Source organism: Sus scrofa, unplaced genomic scaffold (assembly GCF_000003025.6).
Source record: "Sus scrofa isolate TJ Tabasco breed Duroc unplaced genomic scaffold, Sscrofa11.1 Contig33, whole genome shotgun sequence".
NCBI classification, from domain to species: Eukaryota; Metazoa; Chordata; class Mammalia; order Artiodactyla; family Suidae; genus Sus; species Sus scrofa.
In genome coordinates, this window is record NW_018085178.1 from 94045 (window position 1) to 113173 (window position 19129).

The window sequence follows — 19129 nt, forward strand, 5'->3', positions numbered from 1 at the left end:
TTTAATCTGAATGTGCTTTTCTCATTGAGTTGTATGTTTTCATATATTTTCTGTAATTAACTTTAAATTTTTAAATGACAAGTTTTGAATACTTCTCTTTTAAGTATCTCCTTCACATTTAACAGACAGATTTTTGTGGAAGTGGTCACTAAGGATCACTGGAAGGACTCCCAAAGAAGGCATTAAGTAACATTGGCAGGACACAGCAAACAAGATAAGCTATCTCATGTCACTGAGATAGAGGTAGGACTGCAATCAGTATTGCCTAACCCCATAGCACTGTACAACTGTTACAGGAAATAAAAGTTACCGTTAACCATAAAGTGCTAGTATACAGCAAGAAAAATATGAGCACATATGGCAAAAGGCAATGCAGATTAGACTTAAGCCATCATAGATTGTGTTGTGTATATAAGACATGCTGGAGAGTCTAGAGAGTGTGGCAATTAGTATGACCAGAGACATTCAGTTACATTTATTAAGTAGCATTATGTATACACCAAGCTTTAGATAAAGGAAGAAAAGGTGTAGCTATCTGGGCAAAATTCAATAGGAATAATGGCATGAGAGAGTCAATGTTTCTGGAAATGGGTATGACACTGGGAAAGCGATAAAGTGGTGACCATTAATGCATATTTTATTCCTGAGTTCTCTGAGTTGACTTTCCTCAAAACTGAACAGTACTCTCATTAATCCTTAATAACTTCAAACAATTCTTAAAATGCAAATTAAACATATCTATTGCATGATGATTTTAAAATATTTACCCCAGTGGGAAGAGTATGTGAAAAACTTTTGCTCAATCCAAAAGTTTATATATACACAAAAAGCGATTTTAAATTCATTTTAAGGATGTCTAACATAAACATTTAAAGTGCAATTGTGTGGACACAGTGAAGCGAGCATCATTATGTCGATGTATACACTATATTTGCATAAATTCATAAACACAAACCTTTGCAACTATGGGCACCGCTCCTATAATCATCAAAATCATCTTGTGAATTTTTACAGAGTTGAGGTCATAGGAATGGACATGCTGTGCTAACAAGTGTCCCCTAGAGGTTCATGTGCTACTATCACAAGACAGTAGGAGAAGCTTGAAGAAGCTCACTCTTTACTGTAAGAAGGAAATGTTAAGAGGAAAGCTATATATATTTAAATTGGAATCCTTTTTTTTTCCATTACAGATGGTTTACACTGTTTTTCATTTTAGATTATACACTAAAGTGAGCCAGTTGTACACAGTTCCTTGGGCTGTACAGTAGGACCCTATTGCCCATGCATTCCAAACGTAACAGTTTTCATCCACCAACCCCAGACTTCCTCTCTGTCTTATATATAGGTAGTTCCTATCTCAACAGACAATGAATGTAGACATGACTGGGGATAACCAGCCCTTGACAACAGGTTTATCCTCACTGGATTTACAGATCTCCCAGCGATGAAGACCCTTTCGTTTCTGATGTTCCAGACCATCTGTCCTATCATCATTGTGAGAAAACTTGGTCGAGAGGCATTGATATACAGAGAGCATCATCCTCACACACCAATGCACCCAATGTTTCTGGGTAACCTTACTCTGATGGATTCTTGTTGTTCCTGTGCCATGACCCCCAAGACAATAGAGAACTTCTTTTCTAAAGACAGGATAATTTCCCTCTTTGAATGCATGGCACAGTGGTACTTTCTCTGCCGATCTGAAACTGCAGACTGCTTTCTCCTGGCAGCAATGGTCTATGATCTCTATGTAGCCATCTGCAACCCACTGCAGTCCCACACCAGAATATCAAAGAAACTCTCCATTCCGATGACCACAGGGGCCTACAGAGCTGGAAACCTGCTCTCCCTCCACAATTCATTTTGGTTTTCTGTTTAGGATAACTTTCTGTAGGTCACATCAAATCTACCACTTTCTTTTTGTGGTGTTCTTCCATTATACAGACTCTCCTGTGTTGACCCTTATACCAATGAATTGATGATATTACCCTCTGCAGGGTTGTTTTAGATCTTACTATTGCCACTGTAGTAATGTCTTATTTTTTCATCCTTTTCATAATTTTCACATTGAAACCCAGGAAGGCCAGAGGCAAAACCATATCTATTTGTGCATCCCACCTTCTCTCTGTCTCACTATTGTATGGATCTCTCCTCTTCATGTACCTTTGGCCAAATTCAATTAATGAAGAAGATAAAGATATACCCCTTGATATTTGTTTATACTCTAATTATTCCCTTATTAAATACTTTCATTTACAGTCTGGGAAATAAGGAAGTAATAAATGTCATGAAAATATTATGAAGAAGATGTCATACTATTCTTAAGGAATAATCCTGCGAGGACAACTTATTTTCCTTTGATTAAGCATCATTTCCAAAGTCAAGTAATGTCGAGAAAATAGAAAAGAGCCACTTTATAGAAAATATTAAACTGCAAAAACACGACAATCTATGAGTCAGATTAGGAGTTCAGAGCAAGAGTTCAGAGCTAATATGTGTACCAACGTTTAATCTACTAGATTTCAAAAGGGGTGAACTATGTAATTACTCCTGAGGTCACAAACTGTGTCAAGGTATACTCAATCACAACAGTAATTATATGTTTCAGAGTACAACGAGTTGGAGTTTTCAACAAATTGAAAGATGCTATGAATATTATTCACTATATAGAGGATTACCTCCATTTAATAGAGTTGGCCATATTCTGGAATCTTAAAGCATAATATTACAAATATCTGGTACCTATACCTTTATATTGATTGTAAAATTTCATGTAGTTTGACTAGTTTGTCCATGACATATACAGTGTCATTCATGAACAGGTTTATTTTCAAAACATTATTATTTGCTTTGCTTGTTATTAGGAATACCTTTAATCTGGATTGATTCCAATGTAAGTAGTGATACACGCATAGCATTAACAAAAAGCTGGAGGTGCTGTTGGAGCATAAATGAGGTAGAAAATAGCAAAAATTTAAATATCTAAACAAAATTACTTATTGATCATCCCATGTGCGCATGTGAAAGAAAAAAAATTAATGACCTTAGGAGAACCTGTTTTCTGCTAGTTATAAGCTAGACATTTCAAACTTGCAACCTATCAAGTAGTTAGGCATGACTTTTTGTGATTTCCCTTAGCAAAAATCTCATACTTTGAAGTGTTTTGGAGTTTGCCCAAGTCCAACCAGGTCATTGGTCCCAGCTCGAATTTGATTCAACGTTGCATTTTCCTTCACATGCACAGGAGTTCAGAAAGTGGAGATCTTCGTAGTCTGGGACATTTAGTACTTAAGTAGCATCATAAGTAGCTGTGCCTTTAAATGTGGGGGAAATTTTACATTTGGAGACCAACATGAATGGGTATGACCAGAGGTAACATTCATGGAAATGAGTGTGGCACTGTGAACGGGGATGAGGGAGATGAACCATGGAACAGAGTCAGAATGCTGACAACAGTATGGGTGAGAGCTAGCGGTGAATATGAGAAAGTAAGATGGAAGAGGATCAGATCACTGAAAACTTAAATGCCACCCTAAGGTATCTGAAGCTATGTTAGAAGCATAAAACATTGATGTCTTCCTGGATCATAGTAGTATGGTTGTTCACTTTTGGAACCTGATCTTGCAATTGACTGTGAAGTGTTGTAAAGGGACCTGAAGCAAGGAGACTAACTTCAATCATTCATACCTTAGATGAAGAGAACCGAAACTGAAGAACACTCTAAAAGGAGAGAATCCTCTACAGAGTAAATTCGACCTGTTAGAGAATATAATGAAGGCCTATCTGCTTCCTGTATCAAACATGTCATAACTGATTTCATATCAACACTACCTTACAAGAAGCCCAACATATTTGGCCATTCCATAAACATTCCTTTGTTGAATACTTTTTCTTTTTCTTCTTCATTTATAATGGGGCCCTGGTTTGGGTCCTTAAATCTACTGGTTTGTTGTGTTAAATAAATATGCTTTTGAAAGGAAAATGAAACCATTATTCCTAAAATAAATCTCACCTGGATATAAGGCATACCTGCTTTTTTTATGGCTCTGAATTTGGTTGAACATTCTTTTATTGAGAATTTTGCCAGTTATTTCTAAAACAGATTGAATAAAAAGTTTTCTTATGATATGTGTCTGGTTTGGGTATCAGAATACTGTTGGCCTCATTGAATTAATGGAAACATGGGTCTTCCCCTTTTTAATTCAAGAGTCTTTAAATGATTGGTGTTCATTCCTCTTAAATATTTGTAGAATTCAACAGCAAAGCCCATTAGGCCTGGGCATTTATATTTTGGTAGTTTTCTAAAATACAAATTCAATCTCTTGTTATGAGAATATTATGATTTCCTAGCTCATTCTCAATCAGTTTTGGTGATTTGTGTTTTTCAAGAAGTGTGTGCCTACTTTATCATAGTTGACAACTCTGTTGGCATAGATTTACTCATAACATTTCTTATAAACCATTTCTTTTCTATAAGCATGACATAGTAAATGACCTCTCATTTCTGAATTTAGTAATTTAAGTTCTTTCTTTCATTGATTAGCTAACTAAGGGTTTATCAATATTGGGAATCTCTTCAAAGAACCAACTTGTATACATTAACATTCCCTACTGCTTTTCCAGTCTCTGTTCCATTAACTTATTCTCTAATATTTATTATTTCTTCCTCATTTTTGCTTTGGTCTTAGTTGGCTCTTATGTTCCTTTAATGGGAAGAGTACCTTATTTTTTCAGATATTTCACACTCTTCACAACATAGATGATTACATTCTAAATTTCCTTCTAAACAAACTTTGCTTTAGTTCCAGTCAATAAATTTAGGTTTATTTTGTCTTTAGTTCCAGTATCTCAGAACGTTTTCTACATTTCCTATGATTTTTTTCTGTGAACTGCTGCTTATTTGGGAGTATAAACTTAACTGCTGTATATGTGCAAGCTTCTCAAAATGTGAATAGTTTTTATTATAAATGGATGTTGGAATTTTTGAAATGCTACGATTTACTATGATAGCTTGACAAGATCAAATGAGACTTCTTTATCCTACATTTCTGAAGGATACTTTTGCCTCTCTGTGGTCAATGCAAATAGCATAAATAGAAAATAGAGTTTCTATTCGGTATCTCCATCATACGTACACCGCAAGAACATCCAATTATTGTCATTATCCTCGTTTTCCTATTTAAAGTGTTCTAAGAATCATCTAGAATAATGAATGGCTTCTGAAATTTTAAAATCATTGTAGAAAAAGTGAAAACAAGGCAACATCATAGATGGTCAAAATATACAAGGAGATATAAGAAATTAAATATGTATATAGGAATAAACTCAAACCACTTAAAAGTACAGAATATAATGAAGATGTAATTTCAAATAGGAATGTAATGATGTTTGGAAAGCTATCCTTTTCATGAGAAAATTAGATCTTGATTCTCATCTTATCCCAAATATATGTAATGTGACCTAAAAAGGTAACAATAACTACCAATTACAAACAGTAGACTAAGTACTCTTAAGAGAGATTTATTATCAAAGTACCTAATCTGGATATTATAAACATAATTAATTGATGTATATGATCCTCCTGACTATCACCCATTTGACCTCAGCCCATTTTCCAACTTCCTAACCTGCGTCATGACTTTCACCCAGTGAACAAAAAATTTTTAAAAAGAGTAATATATACATACTAGTATATATAAAATTGATAGCTAGCAAGGTCCTACTGTTAACACACGGAATACTCAGTAGTAATATACATGGGAAAAGAATCGGGAAAAGAATGGATATGTGTATCACTGAATCACTTTCCTATACATCTGAAAGAAATACAACATTGTAAATCAAATATACTACAATGCAAAATAACTACTTGCATACATATTACATAAATAAAAAGTACCGGATATACAGATCCAAGAACCAATCACAGTTTGAGATCCTACCATACGTCCCACATGGGAATGAAAAGATACCTGATCACCCCTGCCTACTAGGAATGTATGATTTATTTACGGTTAAATTAACATATAGAGAATCATCAATTATCTTGGAGAACCTCCTCTTCACCCTACAAAAGGTCATTTCTCTGTGTTAAAAGAGGAAATAGGTAGAAATATGAAGATGATTTTTGTGTTAATCACTGCTGTTGATCACTGCATTCATAGCTGGATTTCCCTGTGCCAGTAACCAGAATGTTAACAATGTTCAAACAGGTAGTTCATTATTTGAAACATACATATTTTCCTTATTTAGAATAGGTCTTGGACATCAGATAAATACCAGATTGCAGCAAGTGATGGAAAGATTAAAAAATACTCAACTTTGGAGTTCCCGTCATGGCGCAGTGGTTAACGAATCCAACTAGGAACCATGAGGTTGCGGGTTTGGTCCCTGCCCTTGCTCAGTGGGTTAAGGATCCGGCGTTGCCATGAGCTGTGGCGTAGGTTGCAGACACAGCTCAGATCCTGCGTAGCTGTGGCTCTGGCATAGGGTAGCGGCTACAGCTCCGATTTGACCCCTAGCCTGGGAACCTCCATATGCCGCGGGAGTGGCCCAAAGAAATAGCAAAAAGACAAAGAATACATAAATACATAAATAAATAAATAAATACTCAACTTAGACGTGCAAAAACAAACAAAACCTACGTTTACTCCCCAACTCGGATGGGCTTGAGACCCGTTTCCTGTTTTGGAATCCCATAAAAATTTGCATTCTTCCCCATTTGACTTCTCTATATCTGTGTATTAGATCTTTTCAACTGTGTCAGACATTAAGAAATATTTAGAAATAACTTCAGAGGGAGGGGGAGCAAGTGGGGTGGATTGGGAGCTTGAGGTTAAGGGATGCAAAGCACTGCTTTTGGAATGGATCCTGCTGTGTAGAACTGAGAACTATGTCTAATCACTTATGACAGAGCATGCTAATGGGAGAAAAAAGAATGTATACATGTATGTGTAACTGGGTCACTATGCTGTACAGTAGAGAAAAAAATTCTATTGGGGAACTAACAGTTAAAAAAGAAAGTGCAAAGAAGAAAAATAAATAAACAAATAAATTCTAACAAGTTTTGAAAATGCTGTAACACAGCACTAAGTTAAGATCTGAATCATATAACATACACCATCACATTTCTTTATCTGATCACAAGGTTATTATTATTTAATTAATAATATTGTTACTAGGAAGAAAAAATTATAGCATGAGTACATAAATTAAAATGTTAATTCCACTTCATTATTAAGTCATTCTTAATGTCTATTCCCATATTTTATAATATATATAACATTTGGGCAGAGTGCTACATTTAACTATTCCTGGGTAAAAATATACATCTTTAAAACATGCTCCCAGTGATTTTCCTTGTGAATATTTACTAGAAGTGGTCTGGAAGTCTCATTTAGTGAAGACACCAGAAGATGGAATATAGTTGAAATATCTAAGTAGATAGGATAATCTGGGCGAAACTCTAGAGTCAAAGGGGAGGGTGGTCAAGCACAGAACCTAGGGGAACACAAGGATTTTAAGGCAAAGAGAGAAACACAATGCAGCAGAAAAGTCTGAGAAGGAACAGTTCAGAAAGACAGAAGCAGTGACTGTTACCCCAGAACCAGAGGTGAAGATTTTCAATCACACAAAACCCTCCAGCTGGAGGTTTTAAGATGATTAGGTGAACTTGGGTGTTGGACTTTTTCACTACTTATGATCTTATTGAGAGAAGGTCCAGTGAGTTGGCAGGAAAGGAATCAAATAGCACAATTTACAAGCAGTTTGACAATCCCTCTATATTACCTCCAAGTTTTTCTTACGTCATACATGAGTAAACTTCACCTAACCTAATTTACTACCCACTTTTTAATTCGGTCTCACTATTTCAAGATTCCAGGATTTTATCAGAAGCTCACATTCTGTTCCTTCTTTTCCCAATGTGCTTCACATATTATAATCCTCCTAATCCTGAAAGGTTCACCTGAAATATACTTTCCAGGAGAAAACTTTCCTTTTTTTCCTCCACATCTTTATTGACTTCCTTTGCCATATTTTCACACAGCATATGTACACGTTTTTTTACATCAGAGCCTGAATTGCCTGTGAGCTAGCAATACAAGTGACTTTCTCCATACTAGATCAAGAGCTTCATGTCAGGGGACATTTCTAAAACCTAAGAACTCCATATCCTGTCCACATTTTATACATTGTCTCTCACAACCCCCTGTATATTGTAAACACTTGATTAAGGTTCCACAGAATGGAAAATCAATGCAGCCTGTAGAAAGAATCGAGCTCAGTTTGTTTTCAGAAGCCCAAAATAGGTATAACATGATTGCTGACTTAAGGGTATTAAGCTAAGTCTTTTACAATCAAGACATACACAATTCACATTTTGATAAACTGGTAAAAGCATTATAAAAGTAGGTAATTATCATGGAGATCAGGAAAATCAATTTCAATTAAAGGACCTAGGAAAGTCCTCAGGAAGATCTGAATGGAGATCAAAGATAAGCAGGACTCACTGAAAGACAGGGAGATGAAGAAACATGAACAAACTGATGAAGCAGGTCCTCAAAGAGCAGGGAAGGGATGCATATGGCCATGTGCCCTGAGGGGAAAGGCAGAAAGCAGCAGGAGAGGTAAGATACAGACTGTGCAGCATGTGGAATGACAAAATAAGGAAAAACAGTTTGTTTGAAAACAAATCTTGGATCATGTCAAATACTTGAGCAAGAGAGTATAATCTTTTTTCATTCATTGGACAAGCGTTTGTGGAGCACTACAAAGTGCTTCATATTATTCAAGTGCTGGAAATACAGGAATGAATGTATCAGAAACATATTTTCTCTCTTAAGCAAATCATCATTGTGGGAGGGAGTGACTGAATACAGAGGTCCTGAGAAATGAATAAACCATGTTGGAGGGTAATTACTACAATAAATGGAGGAAATCAGGATGATAAGGACAAAGGCACCTGGTATAGACTTAAAAGTAAGAACAGTCTCAATAATTCATATGTGGGGCTAAATGATAATACCAAGTTTCCAAAGATGGTTTTGTAGAACATGGTTCCAAATTCAACTCGAGTGAAGAAGTTGATATCCTGGCTAAATCTTTATACCTTTTTAGTTTTTTTTTTTTAATTATAATTGATTTACAATATTCTGTCAATTTCTGTTGTAAAACAAAGTGACTCAGTTATACACATACATACATTTCCTTTCACATTATCCTCCATATGTTCCATCAGGAGTGGTTAGATATAGTTCCCTGTGCCATACAGCTACACCTCATGACTGATTGACTCAAAATGCAGTCGTTTGCACCAACCACCCCAAACTCCCAGTCCATCCCTCTCCCTCCTCCTCCCCATCAGCAACCACAAGTCTTTTCTCCATGTCCATGAGTTTGCTTCCTCTCTGTATTTGGGTTCCTTTTGAGCTGTATATTACATTCCAGATGGAAGTGATATAACATGTTATTTGTGTTTCTTTTTCAGACTTACTTCCCTTAGTATGAGAATCTGTCGTTCCAACAATGTTGCTGCAAATGTTTGAATAGTTTTTGTCAGAGTCCTTAGGCTTTTCTATACATAGTATCATGTCATCTGCATAGAGAGACAATTTCACCTCTTCTCTTCCAACTTGGATACCTTTTATTTATTTTGTCTGATTGCTGTGGATAGGATTTCTAACACTATGTGGAATAAAAGTTGTGGCAGTGGGCATCCTTGCCTTCTTCCAGATTTTAGCTGCAAGCCTTTCAGTTTTTCTCCACTGAGTGCTGTACTGCCTGTGGGTTTGTCAGAAATGACTTTTATGATGTTATGTTATGTTCCTGCTATACAAACTACAGTAGGAATTTTTATCCTGAATGGATGCTGGGTTTTGTTAAATGGTTTTTCTCCATCTCTTGAGATGATGATGTGGGTTTCGACATTTCTATTGTTAATGTGGTGTGTGTTGTTTGATTTGCATATATTGAACCATTCTTGTGAATTTGGAATGAACCCCACTTGGTTGTGGTGTATGATCTTTATTATATGTTTTTGGATTTGGTTGGCTAAAATTTTGTTGAGAATTTTTGTATCTCTATTCATTAAAGATGTTGGCCTATAATTTTCTTTTTTGGTAATCTTTGTCTGGTTTTGACATCAGCGTGATTGTGACTTCATAGAATGATTTTGGAAGTGTTCCTTTTCTTCTTCAAATTTTTGGAAAAGTTTAAGAAGAATGGGTATGAATTTTTCTTTGCATGTTTGGTAGAATTCTCCCATGAATCTATCTAGACTTGGAATTCCGTTTGTATGGAGTGTTTTTATTACAAACTTAATTTCATTTGTACTGATTGGACTGTTCATTTGATCTGTCTCTTCATGATTTAGTTTTGGCAGGCTGTATGTCTCTGAAAACTTGTCCATTTCTCCAAGTGGTCAAATTCGTTAGCATATAATCATTCATAAAATTCTTTTATATATATATATATATATATAATATTTCTGCACTATCCATTGGTATGTCACCTTCTTCATTTCTTACTTTATTTATCTGATTTCATCCTCTCCTCTTCTAGTTGAGTCAGTGCAGAGGTCTGCCAATTTTCTTTACCCTTTCAAAAAATCAGTTCCTTGTTTTATTGATTTTTTTTCTATTTTTTTGACAGTCTATTTTATTGGTTTCCTCCCCAAAATTTATGATTTCTTTCCTTGTGCTGGCTTCAGGTTTTGTTGGTTCTTCTTTGACTAATTCTTTCAGGTGGTAGGGAAAGTTGTTGATTTCAGATTTTTTTTCTTTTCTGAGGAAGGCAGGTATCGCTGTGAACTTCCTTCTAAGAAATGCTTTCATAGCATTCTAAAAATTTTGAATGGTTATGTTTTCATTATCATTTGTCTTAAGGATTTTTTCTAAAATTTTCCTTGTTGACCCATTGGTTTTGTAGTAACAGGTTTTTTAGTCTCCATATAGTCAGGTTTTTTTTTTTTTCCATTTTGTTTCTGGTGGTTACTAGTTTCATGCCACTGTGGTCAGAGAAGATAACTGAAATAATTTCTATACTCTTAAATGTGATGAGGTTAGTTTTGTGCCCCATTATGTGGCAATGTTTGAGAATATTCCATGGATGTATATTCTGCTTTTTGGATGTAATGTAATGAGAATATCAATTAAGTCTAATTCTTCTTTTGGGTCATTTAGGATTGCTATTGCCTTACTGATACTCTCTCTAGAGGATCTGTCTATTGATGTGACTGGGGTGTTAAAAACTCCTACTATTACTGTATTCCTGTCAATTTCTCCTTTTTTGTCTGTTCATATTTGGTGTATATATATGGGTGTTCGTATAATAGGGACATATATATTGACAAGTGTAATAACCTCTTCTTGAATTGATCTTTTTATCATTAAACAGTGTCCTTTTTGTCTTTCTTTATGGCCTTCATTTTAAAATCTATTTTGTCTGATATAAGGATTGAGACTCAGCCTTTCCTGTATTTCCCATTCACATGAAATGTTTTTTTTTATTTTCATCCCCTAACTTGCAATATATATTTTGACCTTTGCCCTAAGGTGAGTTCCTTATAGGCAGCATATTGTAGGCTCTTATTTTTTATCCAGTCTATCACTCTTGGCCTACTGACTGGAGCACCCATTGCATAGACATTTAAGGTACTTATTGAGAAATATGTATTTATTGCCCTTTAAACCTTGATTTCCAGTTTTTTTCTACATTTTCTCTGTGTTCCTTTTTTGTTTTGGTTGGATGATTTCTTTTATTCTATGCTTGTGCCCTCTTCATTTTCATTTTTGTAAATGTATGTTTGATTTTGATTTGCAGTTACCCAGTTTTTCACAAATGTGAAGCCCTTCCTGTATTTGCTTTCTTTAACCTGACAGTCATATAGCCTCAAAGACATACATTCTAAAAATAGAATCTATATGTTCTCACATTCCTTCCCCACGTTTTCTAATTTTGATGTCCGTTTTTAATATTTTCATGTATATTCTTTTTGCTGTTCCTTGCATTCATGTCTCTTTAAAAATTGTTTTTTTTTCTTTTAGTTATGTATACTGGTTATTTGAGTGATTAATTTCCAATTTTGATGTCTTCCATCCTATTTCTTCTTTCATTTTTTATGTAGAGGACCCCTTTCACTATTTTAGAACGGGTTTAGTATTGCAGTATTCTTTTAGTTTTTGTCTCCTGAAGAAATTCTTATTTTTTTCCTTCTATTTTAAATGATAGTCTTGCTGGATAGAGTATTCCAGGCTGCAGGTGTTTCCTTTTAGATATCTGAATATATCATGACACTCTCTTCCGGCCTGTAGTGTTTCTGTAGAAAATCAACTGAAAACCTTATGGAGGTTCTCTTATAATTAACTCTTTTACCCTTTCTGACTTTACAATCCTTTATTTAACTTCTGCCATTTTTAGTATAATATGTCTTGTTGTGAGCCTGTTTGGGTTCCTCTTGGTTGAGGACCTCTGTGCTTCCTGTATCTAGAGATCAGTTACCATTTGATTTGGAAAGTTTTGAGCCATGATTCCTTCGAACATATTTTCAGTCCCCTTTTCCTTTCCTCTGCTTCTTGAATCCCTAATATCCTAGATTGGCCCACTTCATATTATCCCATAGGTCTCTAAACCTGCTTTCATGTTTTGTCGTTTGGTTTTCTGCCCACTGTCCTGACTGGGTGATTTTCATTATTCTATCTTCCAAGTCACTAATTTGTTCCTCTGCACTACTCCTTCTGCTCTTCAGTGCCTTTTAATCAGCTTGCATCTCAGAAAATGAAGAAACTAATTTTTCTAGGCTCCTCATTGTATTTTCAAGTTCCGTTTCAAAGTCATCTGCATTACCATTCACATCTTCTTTTAATTCCTTCATATTTGTTCTTATTTCCTTCAGTATTTTCACCATCTCCTTTTTGAACTTCGTTCTTATAGGCTGCAGAGGTCTGTTTCATGTTTTCTCCTTCAGGTGAATTCTTCTGTCTTTTAACTGGGAATGGTTGCTGAGTGTCTTCATTTCACTTATCTTTTTCTTATTCTGTGAGTATACGGAAAAACCACTAATGTATTCTGGAAGGCTATTTATATGTACTAGAGCCCATGAGGATTCTGTGAGTTCTTACTCTTTATTTTTAGGGTGCTGTGCATCCTTCCAGGGAGTTGGAGGAAACGGGAAGCGCTAGTAGCCAGTGCCTCATTGGTGGGCCCCTGTAAGTCGCAAGGACCTACAGGAAGGTGGTGCAGGATTCTCCTAGTTGAAGGGATCTTGGAGGTGACAGTGACCCTCAGGAATATGGTGGCACCTAGAGCATGTGGCAGTGGCAGCATCAGGGCATGCTCATTACCAGGGACCTGGGAGCAACAATGGGTGGTACTGAGTTGCAGTGTCCACCATTGTGCTGACTCATGAGGAGACTGGGGAGTTGGGGTTACCTGTTGATGAACCCCTAGTGGTTGTGGCCCATTACCACCTCTGGAGTCTGAGATGACTGAGTTTGCCCCCAACACCTGAAGACCACACAAGTGTCCCATGATGCTTAGCCCATTAAGGAACCACTGCTACCCTCAGCCCACACAAAAGGGGCCCCACTGCTCAAAGATACAACATTCAAGAGTCCATGCACACACAAAGAAAGATATTCCTCTGGTCATCTGCCACTCCGCCCCTTGACCTCCCCAACAATGAGGCCTTGCTACTCCTGTGGGCCCAGACCTCCTTCTGGGTTCCCTCAGCTATGGTGCTCTGCACCCTAGCCCATGGTGCACAGCTCCCCAGCTCCACATTCTGACTCCATGCAGCCAACCCTAGTCCTCTCTCCATAACAGACCTCCAGAGCTTATGTCTCAGCACCCAGTCCCTACTGTGTGGAACAGGCTGTGGTGTCTTGGGAGGTGGTGCCAGTGCTTTGGGTGGCTCTCTCTCTCTGCTTTGCCCTCCTCAGTCCAGCTGTCAGGCTTTTCATTGAGGCTTTGAGGGCCCTCAGTTTGGCTGATCTGTTCATCAGGAGGTTTCCCAGGGTGTGGGGTTCCTTCCCTCTATCAGCTCCCACTCAGAGGCGGTATTCATTTCTCTCTTTCTCTTCCCCTCTCTCTTCCTTTCTCCACCCAGTTATGTGGCAGGTTTCTTACCCCTTTTTGAGGCTTAAGGTCTTCAGCCAGGATTCAGTAGATGTCCGTGAGAATTTTGCTATATGTAGATGTTTTCTGATGTGCTTGTGGGAGAAGGTGAATGAATGCACATGTGTTATTCCTTCACCATCTGGATCCCACCACCAGAAACTTCTATATCTTTTAGTATCCTTACCAAATTCAAACATCTTGCATAAAAATTGAAATCTGATAAACATATTAAATCCTCCAGAAGGAGGTAATACTCACCTGACTCTTCTCCTTTTACGTTTTACAGAAAGAATGAAAATAATTGTAAAAATGAGGTCAGTTACATAAGAACATGTAAGATGACTTCAAATTGTCCTAGTGATTTTAATGAAGATCTTTTACTTAATCTCATCTTTTCACAGTTCACTTTTTTTTTCCTATCTAGGGCCATATCTACAGCATATGGAAGTTCCCAGGATAGAGGCTGAATTAGAGTTCTGCCTGCTAGCCTATGCCACAGCAACAGAAACACTGGATCTCACCTGCTTCTGTCACTTACACTGCAGCCAGAGGCAATGCCAGATACTTAACCCAATGAGCAAGGCCAGGGATTGAACCCACATCATCACAGACACCATGTCAATTTTTAACCCCCTGAGCTACAACAGGAGCTCCCCATGGGTCATCTTTAATTAACATCAGGTTGTGTATGTCATAGTTAGCAAATCTCCCCATAGAAATACAGTGAAGTCATTATGAGGAAATCCCTTTAGCATTTGATGGAAAATTTAAGTTTGCATTGTAAGGAAAATATTTATTGGCACTGATCTGTTACCACTCTCCCAGACATAGTCTTTTAATCTTAAATGCTTAGAGACCAAGGCTTATATTCTGAAATTCTCATTGACTTAACACCATAAAGAAAAGTCGATGTTACAAAACACCTCTCCGTGAAATCTAGGTAAGAGGAATATTCTAGTTTACCTTTACTGTTAATATTATCATCAATTAGTATTGATTTTTCTGAATTATTAAGCATTTTCCTTGTTAGATTTCAACAATTTATGCATCATTATGGCTACTCAAAAACACAAGACTATGGGAAACAAGGATGAAAAAAATTATTGCAACTCATGCTGACCTCTGATTCAAAGGTAGAACTTCAAGTCATACAGGTAAGGACAGAATATAATTCTGTTAGATAATTTGGGCATGCATATAGAAAGTTATTTTTATCTCAGCTAAATAAGAAAGTGCCCTATGTTTAATATTTTAAAACAAAAAAATAACACTTGTCAGAACTTGTAATTTTTAATTGATATAAACCATTTTGACCAAAGAATTTATGTAATTAGTCAATTGAATATTTTGTAGATCACTAAAACAAAGAATGTAGACTTTGAAAAGGAAACAAATTTTTTTTCTCACAAATAATATTAAGATTTAAAGGATTTCTGCTATTCTATTTCAAAGTGTTAGAAAACTAAAGTATAAAGGCATAGATTACATTTATTAGCCTTTATGTGCTGTTACATACTTCAGAAAATCTTACATAATTGTTTCCGGAAATGGTATAATATTAAGTAAGGTAATTCCTGTAGATGAAAGATGTACAGATTTTTAAACAATGGATTTTGAATAATGTCCTTTGTAAACTCTTCTTCATAATTGTCATTTTGCAGATGACAAATAGTTCATTACAGGATTCCTGGTGGAATACTGAAAACAAATTCACTCATCTCAGGTCACTGGAGAAGAGGTAGGATTGGAATCAACCATGAATTTTTTTCCTATAGTAATGTACTTCTGTTCTTAGAAGTATAAGTCACAGAAACCTTCAAAATGCCAGTACTATAAAAAGGAAAATGTGCATGCACATATGAAACAAAAGCAATGCTAGAGGATACAGAATTGATTCTAGATAGTGAAGGGTATATAAGATACTCTTGATATTTCCAGGCACCAAGTCTACTTTATTAAGTAACATTATATAAAAATGATGCTTTACATAAAGATGGAAGGACTTAGATATTTGAGCATATTCAAAAAGAATAATGTATTTAACATGACACTGAGAAAAGAAATCAAAGAAGTGATAACCTATGGGTATTTATTTTCTTGGCACTTCACAATAAATTTCTGTATCCTTAGTTATTTCCATGCAATTCCTAAGACAGAAAATCAACATATCTCTTTATGCTATTAAAACATTCACTCTTCTTGAGAATATATAAAAATTAAATTTTTCTCAATTATAAATGTATAAGCATACATATATATACACATATATACAAACACAGAAAGACATATTCTTACATATATACACCTGAAAACTGATTTGACATTTATCTAAGATACTCTAGTAAAAAAATTAACACACATTACTTGGGAATACTGAACCAAATATGGGTAACATAGATCTGTATATTATTCTCTAAAAATTCACAAGAACAAGTTTTTCCACTTTAAGCATCCTCCCTAGAATTTCCAACATTTTTTATGGGAATCCTGTTTTTCTCAGTCAAGATCTTAAAGGCTTACACTGAACAGAAATGAATGTCCCCTATAGGTGTGTGTTCCTGCAGCCAGAGTAAATGAAGAAGTTTAAAGTAGAGTTCCATTCCTCATAAAAAGAAAATTTTGAAAGGAAAATTATACAAACACTAATTTCAAAACTTTCTTCTCAACAAGTGTCAAGTCAATGAGAAGTTCAATATGACTGAGGATAACCACTCCTTGACAACTGAATTTGTCCTCATAGGATTTAGTAATCACCCAGAGCTGAGGACCATTCTGTTTCTGGTGTTCCTTACCATCTACCTGATCACCATGGTGGGAAACCTTGGTCTGGTGGCATTGATATTTCTAGAGCGTCATCTTCACACACCAATGTACATCTTTCTGGGTAACCTCGCTCTGATGGATTCCTGCTGTTCCAGTGCCATCACCCCCAAGATGCTACAGAACTTCTTTTCCAAGGACAGAATCATTTCCCTCTATGAATGCATGGCACAATTTTATTTTCTCTGCCTTGCTGAAACTGCAGACTGCTTTCTCCTGGCAGCAATGGCCTATGATCGCTATGTGGCCATCTGCAACCCACTGCAGTACCACACCAGGATGTCCAACAAACTCTGCCTTCAAATGGCCACAGGTGCCTACATAGCTGGAAACGTGCATCCCATGATTCATACAGGGTTTCTCTTTAGATTAACTTTCTGTAAGTTTAATCAAATTAATCACTTTTTTTGTGATGTTCTTCCATTATTCAGACTCTCCTGTGTTGACCCTTATATCAATCAATTGATGTTATTTATCTTTGCTGGGTCAGTTTTAATCTTCACTATTACCTTGGTAGTAATCTCTTACCTTTTCATCCTTTTCACTATTTTCACAATGAAATCCAACAAGGGCAAAGGCAAAGCCTTATCTACTTGTGCATCCCACTTTCTCTCTGTCTCCATATTCTATGGTTCACTTATCTTCATGTATGTTCGGCCAAATTCAGGTAATGAAGGAGATAAAGATATACCTGTTGCTATTTTTTATACTCTCATGATTCCTTTACTAAACCCTTTTATTTATAGCCTAAGAAATAAGGAAGTAATAAATGTTACCAAAAAATTTTTGAAGATTTCATAACATTATGAAACAAATACTACATCATTTGGGTAACTTATTTCAATCTGATTAAACTTTTTTCACAATCAAGAGTACTGACAAGGTGGAAAATGGGCTCATATATAACATTCAATTACTAAAACATGTTGGTGTATCAATCAAGTGACCAAATGTAAACGACATTCCAAAATCTAGGCTACCAGGTTTCATCAGCAGTGAGCTAAATAACTATCCTGTGGTTACAATTGTAATTAGTTATATTTCATAGCTATGTTTCAGAGTATAATACATTGCAATGTTCAACAAATTCAGCAAATGCTAGGAAATAAATCATATATATAAAGGTCACCTCCTTTTTATATTTTTGGCAAATTTCTGGAATCCCAAGTTGTAAAACTAAAATGCCCATGTCCAAACTCAATATGTCCCTCCACCAACAACATCACAGTGAGTATATATTCTTTAATAAGAACACTTTCTTTAGACTAAGTCAATTTCTTTCAAGTTTCTGAATCCAAGATCTGCATATAGGAGATTTATAAATCTGTACTTGAAAATGATGCTCCTTATACTGACATCACTATAGATTTGATATCTTATGTATTTTGTATGGTTGACATTACATATGAGGAAAATTCCTGAATATATACTAAATAAAACTTTTTCTCTCTGCTATTATTTACTTTCTGCTTGTTATTAAGAAACACAGCAAGCAGTTGACATAAATTGTTTTTGCTTTTTTGGAGCATGCTGTGGCATAGGGAATAATAGGCTAGGAGTCAATCAGGTGCAGTGTCAGCCTATGCAAGCAGCAGCAGATCGAATGTATCTGTGACCACACCAGAGTTCATGCAATGCCAGATCTTAACCCACTGAGAGAGGCCAGGGATTGGGCTTGCATCCTCATGGTTATGAGTTGGACTCATGGGAACTCTCAACATAAAGTATTCATATATGTGTAGCACTAACAAAGCTGGAGGTTCTGATCAGGCATGAATGAGGAAGAAAAGAGAAAAAATTTAAATATCTATATGATATTTATTGATGCTTACATGTACAAATATGAAAGAAAAACATATTTTACTCAGAACCTGGCCTCTGCTTGTGCTTGCTAAGCTACACTTCATATATGTACTCATTAGGTAAATTTATAGATATGTTTCAGATTTTCTCAGTAAATTCATGCTTGTAATATGGGGCTTTCCAAATTAATTAGGTTTATGAAATAACTAGAATTTGAATAATTCTGCTTTTGAACATATACTTAGGAGTTAAAAAGGAGATTCTGATGCCTGGGGATTAAGTAGCATAGAAGTAAAATGACCTTAAAAAAGGATAAATGGTACTTCTTGGAAACAGGAATGGTTATGACTGAAGTCAACATGTACAGACATAAGTGCAGCACTGGGAATAG

The 19129-nt window shown here is 35.9% G+C and overlaps 1 protein-coding gene across 1 annotated transcript; it reads left to right on the top strand.

Moving 5' to 3' along the window:
• The first annotated feature begins 16809 nt into the window (after positions 1-16809).
• Positions 16810-17736, top strand: LOC100620839 (olfactory receptor 5K3-like). Its single transcript, XM_021081986.1, has one exon. The coding sequence runs from the start codon at positions 16810-16812 to the stop codon at positions 17734-17736; it is 927 nt and encodes a 308-aa protein (XP_020937645.1).
• The last annotated feature ends 1393 nt before the right edge of the window (positions 17737-19129 follow it).

What these genes read in the sequence shown, in the direction of transcription:
- LOC100620839 (XM_021081986.1), top strand. Translation starts at nt 16,810, where the DNA reads ATGACTGAGGATAACCACTCCTTGACAACTGAATTTGTCCTCATAGGA.